At 55.8% G+C, this 20,089-nt stretch overlaps 1 protein-coding gene across 2 annotated transcripts in view; it reads right to left on the bottom strand.

The window, feature by feature from the left end:
- The window catches only part of TTC7A (tetratricopeptide repeat domain 7A), a 113,800-nt gene that overhangs the window by 22,598 nt on the left and 71,113 nt on the right, over positions 1 to 20,089 (bottom strand). For both annotated transcript variants that reach the window (XM_077134151.1, XM_077134152.1), the window contains exons 15-16: positions 16,793 to 16,953; positions 1,693 to 1,809 (exon numbers count right to left, since the gene is read on the bottom strand). In XM_077134151.1, coding sequence (XP_076990266.1) covers positions 1,693 to 1,809; positions 16,793 to 16,953 — 278 coding nt within the window. The remainder of the gene's footprint in view (positions 1 to 1,692; positions 1,810 to 16,792; positions 16,954 to 20,089) is intronic.

Raw genomic sequence — 20,089 nt, 5'->3', positions numbered from 1 at the left:
CCCCTATAACCCGTCCTTTCCATTTGTGGGAGGGACCAGGGTGTGGTAAAGGAGAGGCAGAGACACTAAATTAAACTCACGGGACACCAAAGGTGAGGGCTCCTGATTGACCAAGACAGAGGAGTGAAATGTGGGGTAATGGTTCCATTCCCCCCCAGAATCTTTGAATAGCTTGCAAAAACTGGCAGAGCCATCTTTCTCGGAGCTCTGGGTTGTAGTAATTGGATAAGCACCGAATCAAGAAAAAGGCAACTGAAAAACGGGCCCGTCCCGGCTCCACATGGAGCCGGCCCTTGCTGGGGGAGCAGCTGGAGGTTCCCCAGGAGGGCTGCCTTGGGGCTTCCCGTTGTGATGAGTTTGATCAAGCTCTCAGATCAGAGCTGAAGTAGGTAGGTGGTGGCTTGAAACGATCTCAAGGCAAACCCCACTGCCCCAGGCCCCGAGGAGAGCACCTGGTAGCCTTGGAGCTCAGTCTCCAAGGGTGGGCACAGGCCCCACCTTAACAGCAGGGAGCCAAGGCTAAGCCCACAGAGGGCCCCACCGCCATCAGCCACCAACCCGGCTCCTACCTCCCGAGGCAGCCAGCTCTGGGCGACCCTCCACAGGAGAGGAAGGTCAGATGAAGCCCCCCGAGCTGCTGCTGCCCAAGCCAAAGAGTAGCAGAGAGGGGGGATCTGAACGCAGGACAGCCTCACACCAGCGGCCAGGTAGCGCCCCCTTCCCTTTCTGAAAAGTCCCTCATCCCAGAGCCTTCTCCAGACAGCTTCCACCATGGGTCCTGTTCTGCCTGGGTCCTCCCAGGCTCAGAGACCTACCACATGGGTGCTGACTGGACCCAAGGTCTTTCACTCCATCAGACTGCCCTGGGTCCTCCTCTGAGCATCTCACCCAGAGTTCCTGTGAAAATGCAAATACCCACCAGAGTGGGTTCCCTGGAAGGCTTGAGGGAGATGACTCAGCAAGCAACGCCAGAGAAGGTAAGGGCAGGAGAGGGGGTAGGGGACTGCAGCACCAGGAACCCACAGGAGGCCCCTTTTCAGGCTGTGCAGGCTGAGCCCAGGCGTCCCATTGGGGCTGAACAAAGACTCTCTGCAGATTCAGGGAGGACAAGGGTGGGTCCCCTCTGGAAAAAAAGCCAGAGCCCAGGCCGGAGACTACAGCAGGGCACAAGACGTGTGGAGACAGTGGGTGAGTGGGGAGGGCTTGGGTGGCCCTTCAGGACTCCTGACTCCTCCTCCTCTTTAGCTTCCAAATGGAACCAGGAAAGAAGGGACGGTCTCCCAGGGGGGTGGGGGATTCTGGAGATCTGAGTTCAAGTCCCAGCACTGGTGTGAGAATATACTTAACCGGTAAAATATAAGATCTAAGAAGCTGAAGTATACAGTAAAGCAACGAGCCCAGCCCCTGGCTCTGCTATTCAATATCATTTCTCTCCCATCTTGCTCCCTGGAACTTCAGTTTCCTGAACAGGATCCTTATGTACTTCATAGAGGATTTTCAAGAGGTTGAAATTAGACTACCAATGTAAAAAGCTCTGCAAACCTTAAATTCTACCCTCTCATATTCAAACACTGTCACTCACTCCATGCTCCAGGGTATTTGGCCGCCCAGCTGTGCACTGCTGAGCAACCACTGCCTGCAAACTCTACCCCGTACCCTCCGGCAATCCACGGAAAGATGACAGCCACTCACCCCAGCTGCGAGAAGCTGTACAGGGTCTGCCAGAGCCGCAGCATCTGTCTGCAGGTCACGAGAGCTTCCTCTGGGCCTTTCAGAGCCTGCTCCAGCTTCACCTTGGTGAACATCAGGCTGCAGGGAGAAAGCGCAGTCAGCACCCCTTGAGATCTGTTTTCATCTGGCCTTCCTGCCGGGGAGGATGGATCCCAAGGGCTTTCGGCGCCCCCAGAGCAGCCCGTCTGTCCTCCTCCACAGCCCACAGATGGCAGAGTGCTAGGAGCGACCCTGGATGACCTGCTTTCTCTGTACCTCAGTTTCTCCCCATCTTCACTGCCAAAGCATGAGGCATTTATCTGCACCCGCACTGCTCATCTCACATGTCCCCTTGGCATACACTATCTTGCCCATTCTTCGAAGCACTGTCAAGTGTGATCATTAGTCTTTGCTTTGTTTGCTGTCTTTACCCACATCCTCATCTAAAAGCTGAACACCTGGCCATGTTGTATATTCTATTCTTCACTGTGCCCAGGATGGGCTTTGTATAAAAAATAGACCCAGAAAGTGACTTGGGATTAATGAAAAAGATGGTTAAATAAGGAATTGGCAAGTGGTGACCTAAAGGGCATGTAATAGGTGCTCAATTAACATCTACTAAATTGAATAGCAAGGTTGATTTCTTGCCTCTTGATACCTGAGGGTCATGCTTTATTTTATCAAAGGATTCTCCATTGAATTTGCCAAAATAGCCAGCTCTCTTACATATTCAACAGGATTAAAGCTGTATGAAATCCTATTTAACCACCATTTAGGAATAGTTATTGTGCAAAGGAAGAGAGCAACTACAGAATTTTTTTCGACCCGAAAACCTGGACTCTTAAGAGGAAAGGTGTGTGGATGTGGATTTTAGCATGGATGGGAAGGAAGGGTGGGACTGGGTCCCACCTGGAAGTAGGTCCACCGTAAGGGCTGATGGTTCTCTCCCTATGCCCCAGGCAGAGCAGTGACAGCCAGAATATTTAACACAGACCAATCGGAATGCTGCTTGCCAAGAACTGGAGTGGGAATCTAGATGCCCTTTTCTGCCAGTTGGTAACCAATCAATTATTGGGAAAGTCTGAGGATCCTGGGCAAGGGGTCAAGGCAGCTGGGGGGCACTTAGGAGGATCAAGTCAGTGGCTATTCACCAACAAGAATGGAAGCTGCAATATTTTTACCACTGGTGCTTCCAGCAATACTGATACATACCAGCTGTCTGGGCAGCCCGCCAAGCGACTTGGATAAACCTCTGAGACCCAAATAAAATTTCCATTCCCAGTTCTCAATGAGCGGTGAGCAGTGAGCCCCTTTTATTAGCAGCACCCACTGTTGGGCAAACGTGGCTATTAGGTCCTGAAACTGATAGGTTCTTGGTGATTCTGCCAGCCCATCTGAGGTTGGCACACAGGCCTTCAGGGAGGCAAGCTCTGCAGCCAGACAGGCAAGGGCTGAGCAAAGGGGGTGGGGTGGGGTTGCGCCCCTCAGCTGCAGAAGGGGGCAGGCCCCATGCAGGAGGCAGAACCCCCCCCAGAGGCTTTCCCCTCGGAGTCCTCCCTCAGTTTGTGTTCTGGCCTTCCTTTCCCCTGCACCGAGACCTGGGCCTCCTGCTCCCTCTGGCCGTCCGGATGCCGGGCTCAGCAGCCTCATAAAGGGCTCTGAGGCTCTTACACCGCTACTGTTTTCTCACATTGTTTTTTCAGAAGGCAACGTGTTGGTAGAGTAAGAAGAGAGCAGATTTGGCCCCAGTCCTCTTTGCAGCAGGGGGAAATGCTTCAGTTTCCCAACTGCTGAAGCAAGTACAAACAATGGGAATGGATCAGCTCAGGGTTCGGAAGGAAGGAGAAGTCCAAAACCAAGGCCTCAGCAAAGCAGTGTTTTCCCCCCAAAGGCTGTGGCGTTCTCGGGCTGGCTGCGGGCAATCCTTGGTCCTTGGTTTTTCTGTCGCATGGCAGTGCGCATGGTGGCGTCTTCTCCCTTCTCTTCCAGGTTCTGCTGACCTCTGGCTTCTCTTCCAAGCGGGTTTGTCTTCTGTGTCCAATTTCCTTTGCACACAGGGGCTTCAGCCATATTGGGTCAAGGCCCGCCCTCATTTGTTTGTGCACACTCTAGCTAACAGCGTCTTCACAGATCCCATTTACAAACGGGCTCACACCTGTTTCATCCCAAGTAAGGGCTGGGACCTGAACACGCCTTCTGTGGCAGACATGATTCAGCCCCCAACAGGGCATTCTGGTCCTGGGCAAGTATTTTCTTCCTCACTTTTCCTCAAAAAATGCCACGTGCCTCTCCTACTTGGCTCACCCAGTGCCCCCTCCCTGACATGGCCTCTCTTTTCCCCTTTTCAGGCATCCCCTAGGTGTGATGCTAAATCCCAGCTCCCTCAAGAAGGCTTCCCAGACTTAGAACATCCTCTGTGGAACATCTACCAATGACCCCCCGGCTGGTGTGTAAGGCCCCGCAGATACAGTGGTCCCCGAGCGTGGGCTGCAGCGGCCTGGGACCCCCGCAGGAACAGGGTGCACCCACACGCGTGATCTCAGCCCCTGGGTGGGCAGCTGCTGCGGAGAACTGGCCCTGCCATCCCTCCCCTTTCCCTCAGATTCTCAAACAGATCTAGCACCGCAAAAGTATTAGTAGCTTCTGCTTTAGGGAATATGGAGCAGAAGACACCATTTCTGCCTTCAAGGTAATAGAGTGCTATAAATGACAAATTGCCTGGAGAATCGAGTGCTGTATTTTTGGATCGGACTCAGTGCAAGGGAAGAACAGAGACGGGGTCTTCCTGGGGCTGGTGTCTGATGAAAAGCAGGGGTGGGATGTGGTTGGGAACGGGGAGAGAGAGAGGAGGAGGTGGGGGTGACGGAGTGGGCAGCCTAAGGGAGCAGAAGGGAACTGGGAGGTGTGAAAGCCCCACCCTTGAGGGGCACATCCAGACAAGCCTATCCCGTGGCTGCCCCTCCCCCAGACCAGAGTCTGGCCCCAGGGACAGGGGAACTGGGCTGAGCTCCCCGGGCAGACTAGCTCTGCAGCATTCCCTGGCCACAGCCTGGTGCTCCCCTGCACAGCTCTCTGCAGACATACCTCCTCCCCAGCACGCTCCTCTGCCAGAGCCCCCCCTTCCCATTCCTGCTTCTTGAGTTTCGGAGAGCCAGGCTGTGTCCCCGGCAGGCCTGACCACACCATGTGCTTGGAAAAGAAATGGCTGGAAGCTGAACTGGCGTCGCAGGGACTCTCAAACCAACAGACAGGCTGTGTCCTTGCGGCTGCTGACATTCCATTGGCATGAGTGACCCAGGGCGGAATTTCTCAACCCAACCACATCCTCTCTGGGTTGGGGTAAGGGCTCAACAGTCACTCTTTGGTCTGATCCTTTACTCCTGGATCCTGAGAGGCTCTGGATTAGCTGGGAATATCTGCCTGCTCTTGAGGTTCAGCACTGCCCGGGACAGTCCTAACGCCTTGGCACGGACCTCAAGGTCTTTGCTGCTCCTGCTCCACCTCCAATTCCTGCCCCTCTTCCCCACGACCTTGGGTACTGGGTGCTGAGCACATGGGTATCAGCCGTTCCCTGTACTGCAGGACAGGCTCCTGTGCTCATCGGAGCTCTGTTTCACGTTGCTGCTTCCACTGGGAACCTCCCTCCCACCTCCAACACCAACCAACTCCTGACCAGATGGAGTGTCCTTTCCTGATGGTGTGTCCCCAAGGGGGCTGTGCACACACACCAGCTCCAGCACAGCTTTAACCAGGCCAGGACGTGGTCCTCCACACACCTGCCAGCATGCCTCCAATTCACCTCTGAACTCCTGCCCTCTTGCAACATAGCTCAGCCAGCAACTCCGCTCTGCTGGAAGGCGTGACTCTGCTGCTCCTTTGCCCCAGACCCTGTTGGCACACGGAACTCCCTCTCTGTCTGGCCGGCTTCCCACCCCCCACTCCTGGCCCAGGTCCTCAGAAGGACAGTATAAGAAGGGTGACAGCATCCCAGCATGCTGGCGGGCAAGACCTTCCAGCCCACACGACAGGGGAGTCAAAGCCGTGGCCATGGCCTCCTTGGAACTCTGTGCGTCTCAGCAGGGCCTTGGGGTACTGCTGGGAGTGGGAACTGGGGGGCAGAGTGAGCAAGCCTCTGGGCTCCCCACCTGCTTCAACCAGCCCAACACCTCCCTTAGGTGTTTTACAGACTCGTGTTTAACATATCATCTGAAGAAACAGCTCTGTGAATTTATAAGACCCCTGACGTGACCACCCCTGCCCTCCTCAGAACAGGCAGGGTGATGCTCTTTTAGCACTGAAGCACACGCCACATTTTTCCTTTTTGTTGCATTAGCTTAAGAGTTTAATGATGAAGACACATTTATATCAGACGTTTTTAAAGCCAGACATACTAGAAACAGGTGTGGCCAGGCCTGCTTTTAGATGCTCAAACTGCCATTCATTGCGTCCTGTGTCCCACTGCACACCACCTGGATGGCAGGTCCCTTCCGACACGTTGGCGTGCCCCTCACCTTGGCACCGGGCACGGGGCTGAGAACACGAGTCCACCCGGCACTGTGAAAACGTGCGCTGTTAAAACCAACTGGCCACATTCGGGGTCTCGCAAGTCCTGTTAATCCGAGCAGATTTCTGACAATGACCCCTCCCCAGGACCTCCGAGCCAGGAGACTCATCACTTCACTCGCGCAGCCCACAGCAGAGCGCTGGCCCATTCCTTCTCCAACTGTCCAGACGGTCTCCGTGTGGGGTGCTGAGCATGGCACGAAGGCTCCTGGCTCATCCTGCATGAGGAGGCCCTCGTCCCAGGGACGGTCACCTGGGCAAGGCCAAACATACACCCGAGAAGCGTCTCTGAAACTGGGATGCCACCAGGATGGAGGGCAAACCTAGCAGCCCCCCAACATTTGGGCCCTCTGACAAAAGCCACGCAAGAAAAGAAATGGCCACATGACTGTCCTCAAACCCTGCACTGTGACGTCATTCGGAGTGGACAGACACTGGCCCAGGAGTCAGAAACACGAGCCAGAGTCCCAGCTGTTACTCTCCCAGCTGTAACACAGGAGTGAAATCTGCTGCCCTGCCTACTTGGAGGGACCCTCACGAGAGCGAGCTGTAATGACCCAGAGAAGCTGCAGAGAAAACCTCACAGCTGGACTCGGATACGGAGCCCTGTCCTCGAGCACGAGGCCTGTCCACGGGCGTGCCAGCTCAGGCCCGCCAGACCTGCAAAGCAAGTTCCCAGGCCCGACGGCCCTTGAGTTTCCCGCCCCATCAGGAAGCCAGCAGGCCTCCCCTCTCAGCCCAGACTTAAGACGAGCCAGTGAAAGGAAGAGGCCCGGGGGGAGGAACAGAGCCCTGCAGGTCTGGCCCTGGGTAAAGCGGCCTTGGCTGTGACCCTTACTGCAGGATCTCCCTGTTTATTAAGCTGTATAAGCCAACGAGGAATAAACACTGAAGTCTTTAAAGGCCAAACGTCCTTGCCACGCCATCAGCGTCTGAAGGAAGATGTGAGATTGAGTGTACTCTCGGGGGAAGGGAAAGGAGCAAGGCTCAGGGCGAAGATGCTATGTGCTCAGCCCCACGGCTGGACGAGGCTGCTGGGACGGGGAGGCAGAGCCAGGGTCCTGAACGGCATCTCACTCCCGGCACTCTCCCTAGCCCATCCACGATGGCACCGCACCCCTGCCCTGGTCCCAGCAGGGACGTCAGGGCAGCCACCAAGCCCACTTTCCAGAGCTCCAAGAATGCCACCTTCAGTGGCTGCAGTGGCCACCACCAACCCCCACGTCCACAGCACATGTTTCTCACTGCAGGGTTCATCTGCCAACTGCATTCGGGTCACTGTGGGGGCCTGCCATCTCCCGTGTCACGGGCACAGTCCAGCTCTCGGGGGACGCAGACAGGCATTCAGCCTGATGAACAGAGCCAGCCCCCACTGAACCACAAAACGTCTCAGCCCTGCAGCATCTGTCTCCCCCTGCTCCAGTGCCAGCCCTCCTGCTGTTATAAAATGGGTGGTGCCACAGGTCACCCAGCTTTGCCAATCTTCCCAATTGCTCTTTCTAGCCAGGGGCTGATGACAGAGGTTCCCGGGGAATGCCTGCTTTGGCCTGGCATCCACCCCTCCCCTTCCCCCTCTTCCAGGGCCCTGCCGGGCTAGCACTCCTGGGGCAGGATCAACTGCTTATTATTTGTCAAAAGGATTAAGACTTGGAGCCTCTCCCATTTGAGGCAAAGACAAACAATTTATTTCCATTACTATAGAGAAGAAACCTTAGTTCTTAGGGTGGGCCTCCTGAGAACTTAGCGAGCATGAGCTTTGGCAAAAACTTCTTTAAAAAAACAATTCCTTTATAAACTGGAGATATTTATGTGACAAGGTCTCTGGCTAAGCAAGCACTGTTCTGGGGCCAAAAGTCATCTCATTTCTCCTTGTTTTCTGGGGCCAAAGGTCATCTCATTTCTCCTTGTTTTCTGGGGCCAAAGGTCATCTCATTTCTCCTTGTTTTCTGGGGCCTCCAATCATTCTATCCCTGCACCTCCTTCCAGTGCCACATTTTTGAAGCAGGGATGTTGGCAGAGCTGTCTGCAGTGGAAGCGCATTGCTGTGGGGGGCATTGAGCCCCAAAGACCCACACTTTTACTCTCATGCTCCTGAAAGCAACCCACTCCCAAACCACTCAACACTGGCAATCAGAAACTGGATGTGGGAAACACCGGGCCCCTGTGGCCGCTGGCTCGCTCTCCACCAAAGGGGAGGACGTGGTGTTGGAAACATGGCCTCTGGCATCAGAGGCCACGGGTAGGCTTCCAGGCTCTGCCACTTACTGGCAAGTTCCTTAACCCCTTTAAACTTTGCCTACTCACCTGTAAACAAAGCAATGGTCTCAATAAAAGGCTTGTTGAGCTGATTAAAGGAAACACAGCCCATAATGCCAGTGCCTGGATCACCATAACCCTCAGGAAAAGTCAGCTGTCACTATTTTCAGACGTTGCATCATTACCTGCCTGCCTGACCAGACCCTGGGCGAGGGCAGGGACCAAATCTTTCCTATCTTTATATTCCTAGATATACCAGTGCTTCACCTGGTATCACGCAACAGACTTTTGCTGAATGACGAAAAAAGGAAGCTAACCTACAGGGACTCACTCAGGCCCAGAAAACTGCTTGTTACCAGGTCCTGGGATCAGAGCAACTCCAAGGAATTATAGCTGTGGGGCGGCCGTGGGGCTCTCCACGCCTCCTTTCTACAGGCCCACCTGCGCCTTCCCTGAGCCTGGGCGGCTCTCCCAGTCTCGATGGATCCCGGCCATTGTGGGAACGCTCCATGGTGGGGGGGAGGTGGGTGGCAGGTGTGGCGAATGCACGAAAGGGGGTATTATATCTTTAAAGGACAGTAATTAGTAATTCTAGCTGATGGCTGTGCCACACTGTTTTAATGAAGAGTTCTATTTTTATAGAAAACACATAATTGAGCAAGAAAGCAGGCTATTCTCTGAGTCAGGCGGCCACACCTCTGCAAAGTCTAACTCCTTGGCCAGGGGGCCAGAGTAGGCACATGGCACAGGGAGCTACAGGAAGCTGGCCCTGTCCTGGGCTGCACCACGTGGGACTCGGGTGAAAAGCAGGGTCCAGGTCTGATGACTCAAGTCCCAGCTTCCCTTCTTCCAGCCAAGTGGCCTTGGGCAAGTCCACTTGCCCAAGTCTTGAACAAGTCTTGGGCAAGTCTTGAACTTCTCTGGGCCTCAGTTCGCCTGTCCGTGAAATGGGAATGACAGTATCTACTAGTTCTGGGTTATTGTGTGGAAGTAATGCACCTAACGGGCCTGTGGGTGCTGTGGGCAGAGGAGAGGCCACAGTCCTGGCTCCAAAGCCACTTCCAACTCAGGAGGTCACACTGCTCGCCTGAAGCAGTGAGCAAACAAGACAAAAGAGCAGAACTGAGTACTCAATTGAGTGGCTCAACTTTGAAGTGCGGGAGCCAGAGGGGAGGGGCAGGATGTGGATGCCAAGAGGTGAGGAGGGGACCCAGAGTGGTGAGCAGCAGGGCAGAGGTGTGGGGGTGGGCAGGTGGCACGGGCAGGCGAGGGCAGCCAGAGCCACTGGGCTCACAGGAATTAGAGATCAGGGTGGCTCCAATCCTGGCCCAGAAACACCAGGGAAACACCCAGTGGCCTGGTCCCCCAGACTCCTCCAAACCCCAGGCATCTCTGGGAGAGCCTCCATGGGGGCAAGAAACTAGTTAAACTCACACACTTGCTCTTTGGGAGTTTTAAAGAGACTCTAACAGGAGTGACCTCCCTTAAAGGGAGAGGGCCATACTTAGTTCCAGCTTTATGGTCTTCCAACAGACTGACCCCAACATGGAAGGGAGAGCAAGGCGACTTTCTCAGCGGCTCTTCTTAACCCCAAAGACTGATGACCGTCCCTTGGGTCTGGAGGATTACACGGACCCTTGTCCCCTAATCTTTCAAGGTGGATACTCCACCTCCTAATACACTGAATGTGCTCTGATGTGGGAGCTTCAAAGATCAGGAGGCTGCAAGCGTCTGCTCTCTGAAGTTAGCTCCTTCTTCCTTTCAAGACCCTGCCCTGCCTGGGGCGCCAGCCCAGGCTCATCTGGTTGGCATGCCCCATGAATGGCACGGGCACAGTGCTCTCAGCCAGGCAGGTGATGGCTGGCCTGACGGCCCTCTAACCTGGGCTTCCTCAACTCCAGTGAACTCGAGATGACTCTCAAAACACAAAGTCACGTGCGCACAAACCACACAGAGCCTTTTCGTGACCAGCCAAGGGTGGAGGAACTTCCAGAGAGAAGGTCCTGAGGTCGAATAAATATAGATCCCCAGCCCGGTAGGAGACATGAAGAAGCAAAGAACTCCATCTCGCAGCTCATGGTCTCTGCCCGGTGTGTGGAACCCCAGGGGCCCAGAGACCACTGACAGCCCGGCTCGTTGGCCCGGGCTGTCCCTGGAGGTCGAAAGGCTTTTATCTTGGGGCTGGGGTCTCTCCCGCTAGGGAGGACAGTGTGACCCGGGCCACACTGCCTGCCGGCAGCCTTTGTTGTAAACAGAGAAATCAAACAGTAAGTATCAGAAAGTAGAGGCTAAAACCACCTCTGATCACAAACGGAGAATTCCTTCTGGAGAAGTCCACAAATGTCTGCCGTCCTTTCTTTCTTCCTTTATTCCCAACCAAAACAAACAAACAAAACAACCTACCTACATCATCTACCCATCTAGCTTGAATGTACTAAGCAGCCCACTCACCCAGAGATTAAGAAATTATATCTTAAGTCTAAAGGGTGGGTCATGGTGGCTCAGCAGGCAGAGTTCTCGCCTGCCAAGCCAGAGACCTGGGTTTGATTCCCGGTGCCTGCCCATGCCAAAAACAACAACAACAACAACAACAACAAAAACCCCTATAGTGTCACACAGAACGAGATCAAAGAAGGTTCTCATGGAACAACTAATGAAGGGAAAAGCTGAATGTCAAAGCGGCTTAGCTGATGCAGGGACTGACCTTTGGGGAGGAGAGAGGATGATGTCTCTGCAATTACACCTAGCTGCACACTGCCTGCAGGTTTAACCTGTGGCTGTTTCTCCTCAAGGGCTATCATAGCCAAAAATGCTTAATGAATCCAGCAAAGTGATAAACTATGTTTGTGTTAAAACCTTTGATTCCAGTCCCCTCACTGGAGTGTCGGTATTTTAAGCATCCTTTTAATGTACTACAAGTACCTAATAACAACCAAATAAACAATCATAACAATCAAACAAACTACTTATTTAACAGAAGCCCCAGGAAGCTCTGGTCCTTTCTGCTCGTGGAATGTACTACTAGAAATACATTGCACGCAACCTGAAAAAAAGGTGAGGCAGGCCAGGTAGCTCTGAGAGGTGCCCTTCAGATTCAACCAGATTCAGTCCAGGCCTGGTCTCAGCTACGCCCAGTAATCAGCTCCAACATTTTCCAAAACAGTCTCGGTTTCTGGGGAGATGGCCGTGACGGTGCCCATTTGTTTACCTGCTGCGAGCTCCAGCATGTCGAGATGGCCATGTTGTCCCGGCACCAGGGACTGCCTCCCGGGGCTCCGACCCACTTAGCCCCAAGGAACTTCCAAGTCCCCCAAGCCCTGGGCTAGGCAGAAACTCCCAGGTGGGAAGACAGGACCTTTCCCACCGTGGAGAGGGACAGGCCCAGGAAACCGGGTTGCTCCTCTGCCACCCTGAGGTCTGGGCATCCCACACCGCTGTGGCAGGCTGCCAGGCCCAGGGTGGGGTCCATGACAGACACGCTAGTTGCTAGAAATATCCCACTATCAGCAGAGGAACTTTGTTTGGTTACTATGGTGACCTTTACTACAAGAGGCCTGACTAAAGCATGAGGAATCTGTTACCTAAACCCCCCCACCCCCCCACCCCACCCCCACCCCCCACCCCCCGCTCCCAGCTGTGGCCTCAGGAACAGCTTATCACTGGCTTGCTGCAGGCCCATTTCCCCGACCCTGTTCCTGCCCCTCCCAGGCTGGCCTCCCGGCTGCCTCTCATACCCAAACCAGGAGATGGAGCAGCAAAAGCTTACCCAGGGCCTCTCCCGTTCTGTGGCCAGGCAGGAACCCAGGCCCGAGCAGGGAGCACGGCTGCCCCCCAGAGGCCCCTGGCCGGCTGGACGGGACAGTCTGGGCTGCAGAGGCTTCCAGGGCCCAGTTTCAAGGCCTCAGGATTTCAGGAAGCTGCAAGGGCATCGGGCTCACACTCTACCCTGAAGGGCCCCAGTCTCACCCTCATCACGTTTCTGCTTTTCTGAAGATGAGCTCTGTTAACGAAAGGACATCCCACAGCACAGAAATCAAGATCCCTCTCTGCTTTGCTTTCTAATCCCTGACATCAGGAGGATTTTCAAAAGTTAAGCTTCATGGAAGCTGAGTTTTTCTCCCAGAGTTTTGAGACTGCTATATGAAAACAGTGATCCCTTGAGCAGATAAGGAGCTTGAAAACCTTTTCCTGGAGCTTCCCTGCCTCTGTTCAGAGTCCAGCCTGCAGCCCTTCCACCTCCCTGCCCCCTCCCACCCCTGAGTTCCTGACTCACTGCCTTCCCTGGGTCTCCCCTCATAGTCCACACTGTCCTTGGGCACAGCTTTTCCTCCACACTCCTCAGTTCCACCTAGAAATCATGTTCTCTTGTCTGGGTCTCACAACAGGCTCTAGAAACAGAGACTCCACTGCCCCATCTGCCACCCCAAAGGGATCTGCTTAGGTGAAAGGAGTCTAGGCCGCCCTCCAAATGCTCCCCTCTGACAGGCCCCAGCCAGGCGGCAGCTGCACAGGGTGACACGGGCACAGCCCTCACACTGGCCTGCCAGCTTCCTCCTCCGATACGGTAGGTTCTGGAACTAAGGCACTGACGGTCTTTACAGAAAGGAAAAGACTCTAAAGGACCTGGGATAGCTGTCTGTGAGGCTGTGGTAGAAGAGGGGCCCAGACCGCTGGCATTTCAGGGTCCCCTGAATATAGACCATGAGGGAAGAGGAGGTCAGGGAGAAGGGGCTTGAGTTTTTGTTTGGCCTCAGAGATATTTACTGCCCGTTTGTTTAATCAACTCCCGTGGTAACAGCTGGAGCCACACACAGCTTGTTCCCAAGGCAGAGAGCAGCTGGAGAAGCAGGACAGTTTCAGCCAAAGAGCAGTGACATTTCTCAGTGACCCCTGATCCCGAAGAAGCTCAATGACATTTCCTGCTAATCTATGAGGTTTTTGTAGGCTGGGTTTCATCTCTGGGGAACAGCATTGATTCATTTGCAAGGAGCCACGGTGATGCCCTAAACAGCTCCTCATACATTTTCCAGCTTTTAATAGGGCCAGTTTAGATGAAACCAGAGCTCATGATTCTGGAGGTGACAGGCTCGTGGTGGCCGGAGAGAAAGAAGTCTGCCTCTGCGGCTCCTGCCTGCTGCCTCTGGCTGAGCAAGTCACACGAAGCATGGCCCCACTGGGATGGGACACTCTTGTCCCCAAGTGCTCCACGGCACAAATCAAGGCAGTAACGGTGAAGCAGAGGCTCCCGGGAGGTCTCAAGGGATGGAAGTCATGTGCGCTCCTGCCTTTGGCTCTGACCTCAGGTGTTTTGCTGCTGCCAGCCCCAAGGACCCAGCCCTCGAAAGCCCTGAGAGCCCCTGCAGCCATCTGAGATGACTGGATGGAGGAGCTCTGTGCCCCCAGCAGAGGCTGTCCCTTTCGAAGCTTCCTGCCTGCAGAGGTGGAAACACCACGTCCCAAGCACATTCCTTGCAAGCCCCAGGGAAACACAGGAGAGAGGGGCACATTCAGCCTCTACACTGACAACTGTGGAGGGTGGGGTGGGGTGGGGTGGTGACCTCGATGAGAGCCCGCTGGCAGCCACCTCCCTGGATACTGGCCCAGTACAAAACAGGGGTGCAGTTCCAATGGCCCCACGAGTCCTCCTGGGGGAGGGCCACCCACCTGGCGGCAAGAACCCCTGCCTGAGGAAGTGTTTTCAGAGCCCAGGTTTCCTGGCAAAGGAGTCAGTACCTCAGGGAGGCGGGGAGGAGAGGGGGACGGGCAGTGCGTGTGGAGGCAAGGGCAGCGGGAGGACAGCGCCCTGTGAGAGGACCGTGCAGAAGGCAGCTTCAAGGCTTGTCCCAGAGTCCAGGAAGACGGAGGGGGAAGGAGGCCATCGGGGTGGGTGGGGGTGAGTGCAGGGGGAGCCAGAGGGCCCAGCCCCACACAGGGACAGACCCCATGTCTCGTGGCACCTCCTGCAGCCTGGGCTCCGATCAGATTTTCAGAAAGCGGAGTCCGAGGTCGCCTCACCACACCTTGCTGCTGCCTGGTAGAAAGTGCGCAGTCCAGGAGTCGGGATGTGGAGCTGTCTGAGCAGGGGTCTGCGGAGGGGGCTGGGAAGGGGCCTGCTGGGCAGGCTGCAAACCCCCTTCCCCTGCTTCCACCAGAACAGCTCTGCTCCCCTCAGCTTCACACTCTTAATTTCTGTGTAAAGTTTCACGTGGAAAAAGGTCTTATTCATAAAACAATGTTTGAAGCCCAGCCCAGCCTCTGGTCTCTTAGGAGTCCATCAGGATAATGTGATACCTCCTCAGGCCCAGGGGCAGGCAAGGAGCCCCTTCCCCACCAGAGGATTCTAGGCCTTTCATCTTGACAGTTTCTGTTCCTGCTGAAGCCTGACTGACAGGAGAGGAAACCAAACACACACACACACACACACACACAGAGCGGACAGCGGGTCACACTGTGCCAGACATGTGAGGGGGAGCTTGGAATAAAGAAAATCAACTGAGATTGGGAGAGGAGAACCTTTGTCCTTCATGTATTTTCACTAAAAATTAAAAATAAAATGAAAAAATGTGACCATAGTTAGTCTTGCTGTATTGTATTTGGGACTCATGAGATAAAGTGAACTACTGTCCGCTCGGACTACTGTATCATGTTTTAGTATTTCCTAAAAGGCCTTTTAAAGAGAAGTGATTAAAATTTTCATAATCTCTCAAATGCAGAGTCAAGGCCAAGGGTCAGGGCTGCCTCCAAACAGGACAGGTGGGCTGTGCTGAACTGGCCACTCATCACCTCCCCTTACACCTGGCTGTGGGTAGCTGCAACCTACCTGGGCCAGAATGATGGGGGTGGGGAGGGTGGGCTCAGAAGCCAGGTGTAGGGGGAGGTGGGTCTGGAGCAGCATGCTCAAGCAGGGGCCCAGGTTCCTGGGGCTGCAGAGTGGCCCACAACCTGTAGGATGCACAGGGAGATGACGCCTGAGCTCCCGCCTTGAGCCCAATTCACGAGGCTCCTGCCCCAGCTCCCCTCACTAGGGAGGCGTGCTGGGGAGCTACTGGGAGGCGTGCTGGCAAGCTTAGAGCTTATCGTTCAGGAGCTCCACCCTCCAAGGAGTCCTGCCGAGGTGGAAGCCAGCTGCAGAGCCCTCAGTGCCCAGCCAAGTCCACAAGCAAAACCAACTGCAGCATCCTCTGAAGGAGGCCACGGGCACAGGAGAGCCTGAGCCTCTCCCCCGGGGTCAGCCTTGTCTCCTCACGAGAAGGGAAGCCCCGGACTGGGTCAGCTGCAGCTTCTCCTTGCCACCCATCTCTGCTGGGCTCCCACCCTGTCCTGGGTGGACCTGCTTGGTCTCGCAGTGTGAGCTGCCTCAGGGCAGCCAGGACCCGAGCGTCCTCCCTGCCGTCTGAAGCGGGACAGCCACCAGGTGGTCCTTAATGGCCTTCCCTCAGACCCCAAGGTGGAAGAAGGTGGAAATGGGGGGCTTGGGGGCCCCCCCTTATTCTCGGGTCACAGGAGTCAAAGAAATAAGGCCTGCTACACCCAGTGTCACCTGCCGGAGGGGGGCGGGGCACCAAACAGCAACCTCCCCCTACTTCCTTCCTGTAGAGCAATCACCCTCCTGCCTCAGTTGGCCCCACACGGCCCTTGCTCCCCTCTACCCTGCTCAGGTGGCAGCAGGTCCTGGGTTCGGAGGGGGCGGGAAGGTCTAGTCCTGCCCACCCCCACTCCCCACCCCACTGCGGGGCCAAGGGCAGTTTGGAGAGCTGATCCAAGAAAACGGGCACCTGGGTGATGTAGGTACACGGGGCCCGCCGAGGAGCAGTTGTGTTCCTCCCACACAAGAGCAACCACCCACGCTGGGGGCAGATAACCCCTCCCCCAGCAGCAAACAGAGCCAGTGGGTCTGCCTGGAGGCAGGGGATGGCCCCTGAGCTCCACCAGCCCAGCCTGTCTTAGAACCTCATCCTCTGCCAGTGGTATGAGTAAAAGCCACAAGGTGGTGGCCTCAGGAGGCGGTGCGCAGAGCCCGGGTGGGGTGGAAGCACCTGGAGCGCACATATGTGAGCCGTCTTCCCTGAGGTCCCTGCAGCGCCCAGCATAGCCCGCAGGAGACAGCGCTCACCCCTCCCCAACCACACGCACAGCGCCAGGGCCCTTCCCGACCCTACGGGTCCCCACCCACCCTCTCCGCAGCCAGGAGCACGCATGCGGGGTCATGTCATCAGCGTTGTTGCGTGGCTACACAACAGGCAGCGTCCACAGGCCCGCTCACCTGAAGTTCTCGGGATGCTCGGCGATGGCCATGTTGACGGCATCCAGGGCGTGCTGGTGGTGCTTCTGGGCGGAGAAGAGGAGCGCCAGCAGGTGGAGGGCGTTGGCATCATCCCTGCGCAGCCGCAGGACCTCCTGCAGCTGCTCCAGGGAGCTGGAGATCTGTCCAAGAAAATGCGCAGGTCAGGGACCCTTGCTGTTGCTGCTCTCGGTGGCCTAGTCCCAAAGCACAGGCCTGACCCCAGGACTCTGGTCCCAGCCAAACAAGGAGGCCCCAGACTGAACTCAAGTGAGACCCCGGGGACTGGAGGGACAGGGTGGGACTCAAGTGAGAAAACACACCGCCAGGCAAATGCCATGGCGAGGAGGGCTCCATGGCTGTCCCTACTCAGGAAGAGAGAAGCAGGTTTACTTTATAGCACAGACGCTGGGGGAACACACGCAGAAGCGTTCCTAAGCTGGAGGAGTGTAAGACGTAGGAGCGGCCACCCAGGCTGGTGTGGAAATGCTTTCCTGGGTCAGTAGAATCCTCCTTGGAGGAAAAGGGCTGCCGGCCTTCCAGGTGGGAGGTGATGAAAACGGGGGGGGCGCTGCAGGGCAAGCACAGAGTCATGGGTCCCGAAGATGGGGAGACTAGCCTTGAGTGTGGACGTAGGGTGGGGCTCCATCCCACTTTGTTTTTTTTGTAATTCAACAAATGATTATTAAGCCTGGCTATGCACAAAGGAAGCAAAACGAGATAGGCAGGGGGGAGCCAGACCATGAAGGGTGTGGACTTGTGAAGAAGTGAGAAGCCACGGCAGGGGGTGGCCCGAGGAAGCCTTTCTAGTGGGTGCCAGCAGAGTCCGTGTAGTGGGAAGGGCGCAGGGCTATCGGGAGGCCCAGCTGTCATAGCCTCCCTTCCCAGGGCTCCCCGTGGACAGCAGGACCCAGCAGCTCCAGAGAGCCTTGTCATGGGCCCAGGAGGGGCGGGTGCAGCAGGGAGGCGCATCTTCTGTACTGCAGTGCCGAGGGGAACCCCGAACCCCACCCGAGCTCGTCACTTGGGCTGTCGGGTGATTTGCAGCAGTGGCCATGAGCCCAGTGTGCAGGAGGTCACTGTGTCCGTAAGGTCCCAGCAACATCCCCCAGGGCGGCCGTTTCCGGGTGAAGCCCATGCGCTTGCCCGGGGGTGGCCTGCCACCCTGCCAGGGCGGGTCCCCACTCATAGGAGAACCAGGAGGAGCCATGCTTGGCACAACATCCCACAGTGGGGGGGGGGGGGCGTCCCAAAAGTCTCCAGGATGCGAGTCACTTGCATTCCCCAATCCTCACCCCTGACTCCCCCTCTCAGCATTTCCACCCACCTCCCCTCAGCGGGGTTGGGGCGACTCAGGGAAAGGCCCCCTTGCTCTCGTGCCCAGCCTGAAGCATGCTGGCTCTCAAAAGAGGGGCACCCCTGCAGAGCCCAGGGGAAATTTACACAAGCACTACGGAGGAAAAGGAATTTTGTCAGCCACCAGTGTAAACCCTCTTCTTCAAGGAGAGAGAGGCCGAATTCTCTGGGGAGGGCAGGAGCCCACCCAGCAGGCCCCTATGACCCGTGAGGCCCCTCTCCACTCCTGGGGTGCGAGCCTCCTCCCTCCCCACCTCTACCCCGGCACTGCCCTGCTTGAGGCACCCGTGGGCCCATCTTCCTGCTTCCACACACACCGCCTCCCCCGGGCCATGCTTGTTTCAGGGACAGCTGGGGTGTTGGAACAAGTGCATCACATCTGCGCACTCACAACCCTGGGGTTGTAGCATTGCCTCTACAATCGCTTTGTCCTTGCTGCTCCCTGGCTCCCTGAGTTCAATTTTCTTATCTTCAAAATGCAGACCACTTGACCTCAAAAGAGTTAAAAGAGCTATGGAGGTACAAATGAAAAAAGCCTGGTCATCTTTTACCCCTTTCATCTTTTCAAATGTCCCTACCCTTCGAGGTCCAGCATCATAGCATATGAGGGCATAGCAGCATAGGGGCTGCCACGTGAGGGTCCTGACTCTTGGACCAGTGCCCTTGGGTGAGCTCACAGAGGTCAGCGAACCTGTGCTGGGTGAACAAAGGACCTAGACTCAAGTCTCAACCAGGTGAAGGCCAGCCTCTATGCTTGGGGCCCAGTGCCCTGGTAGCGCCTGGCTGGCCACCATCTGCTTCCTGCCCCTGTGATCCCCAGCACCCCTGGCCTGAACCTCTCCCTGGCACATGCTGCATCCTCAGAGTGCACCCTTTGCTTAAGGCTGTGTTCCCTGCAAGAAGGCAAATCCCTTCTTCTCCCCTCATCTTCAGTCATCTGAGCCCTGGCTGGGTGGGTGGTGCTGTGACCTGGTACTGATGGAGCGTTGGGAGAGAACATTACAGCAGGCAGGAGGGTGAAGGGCAGGGGGAAGCGGGGAGCACTGGGGACAGACGTCACCACCTGATCACTGTCTCAGAGGCCTGGCCCCGTTATAATCCACTAGCTACAGACGGAGCTGACCATACCCTCTTAGAACCTTTTCCTGCAATGGCAAGTGAAAGGACAACTTGGCGCGTGGCTGACAGGTACCTACTCCCTCCTACTCAGAACGTCCTAGTGGCAAGGGCTTGGGCTCTGGGGTCAGATCTCAGCTCTCCCTTATCCTAGCTAGTGCTTTAGGAAGGGAGCTGGTTTCTGCAAGCTGCGGTTCCTCTACTGCAAGATAAGGCTAATGGCTATATCTTTGACAGTGACACTGAGGTTGTGAAAAATGCCAAACAAAGCACAGGCACAAGATACACATTTGAAGATGTGTCTCCATCTGCAAACCACCCAAAGTTCTGGCAGCTTATAGGCAGGTAAGATCCAGCCTCCTAATCCCAAAGTACCTGCTCCCTCATACACCCAGGCCTGGGAGTTGCACTGGCTCCAGTGATCGTAACTACATCAGGGCTCTATCCTCCTGGAATCTCCTGAGTCTTTTATCAGAAAGTCCTGCTCCTAAACAAACATCAGACACCAGCCTCCCCAGGCTCCCTATGGGCCCCCATCTGTCCAGCTGCTGCCTTGTCTCCACCCCTGGCCTCTGCACAGGCTGTGGACACCAATGCCAGGCCCAGAGCTCTCCCACAGGAACCTCCCTTTGTGGCTAGATAAAGGAAAGGATGAGTAGGAAATTGAGATTAGAGTGGCCACCTGCTCAGCTAGTCTGAGTCTTCATGATGCCCTGGTGATCTGCCAGAGTGGACCCTGTCATTCTGGGCAGGGTATCCAGGTCTGCAGCCTTCACTGCTCAGAGCAGCCAGACATGCTGAGGCAGA

The sequence above is a fragment of the Tamandua tetradactyla genome, chromosome 17, assembly GCF_023851605.1.
Source record: "Tamandua tetradactyla isolate mTamTet1 chromosome 17, mTamTet1.pri, whole genome shotgun sequence".
NCBI classification, from domain to species: Eukaryota; Metazoa; Chordata; class Mammalia; order Pilosa; family Myrmecophagidae; genus Tamandua; species Tamandua tetradactyla.
This window is presented reverse-complemented; position numbering and strand designations above follow the sequence as displayed.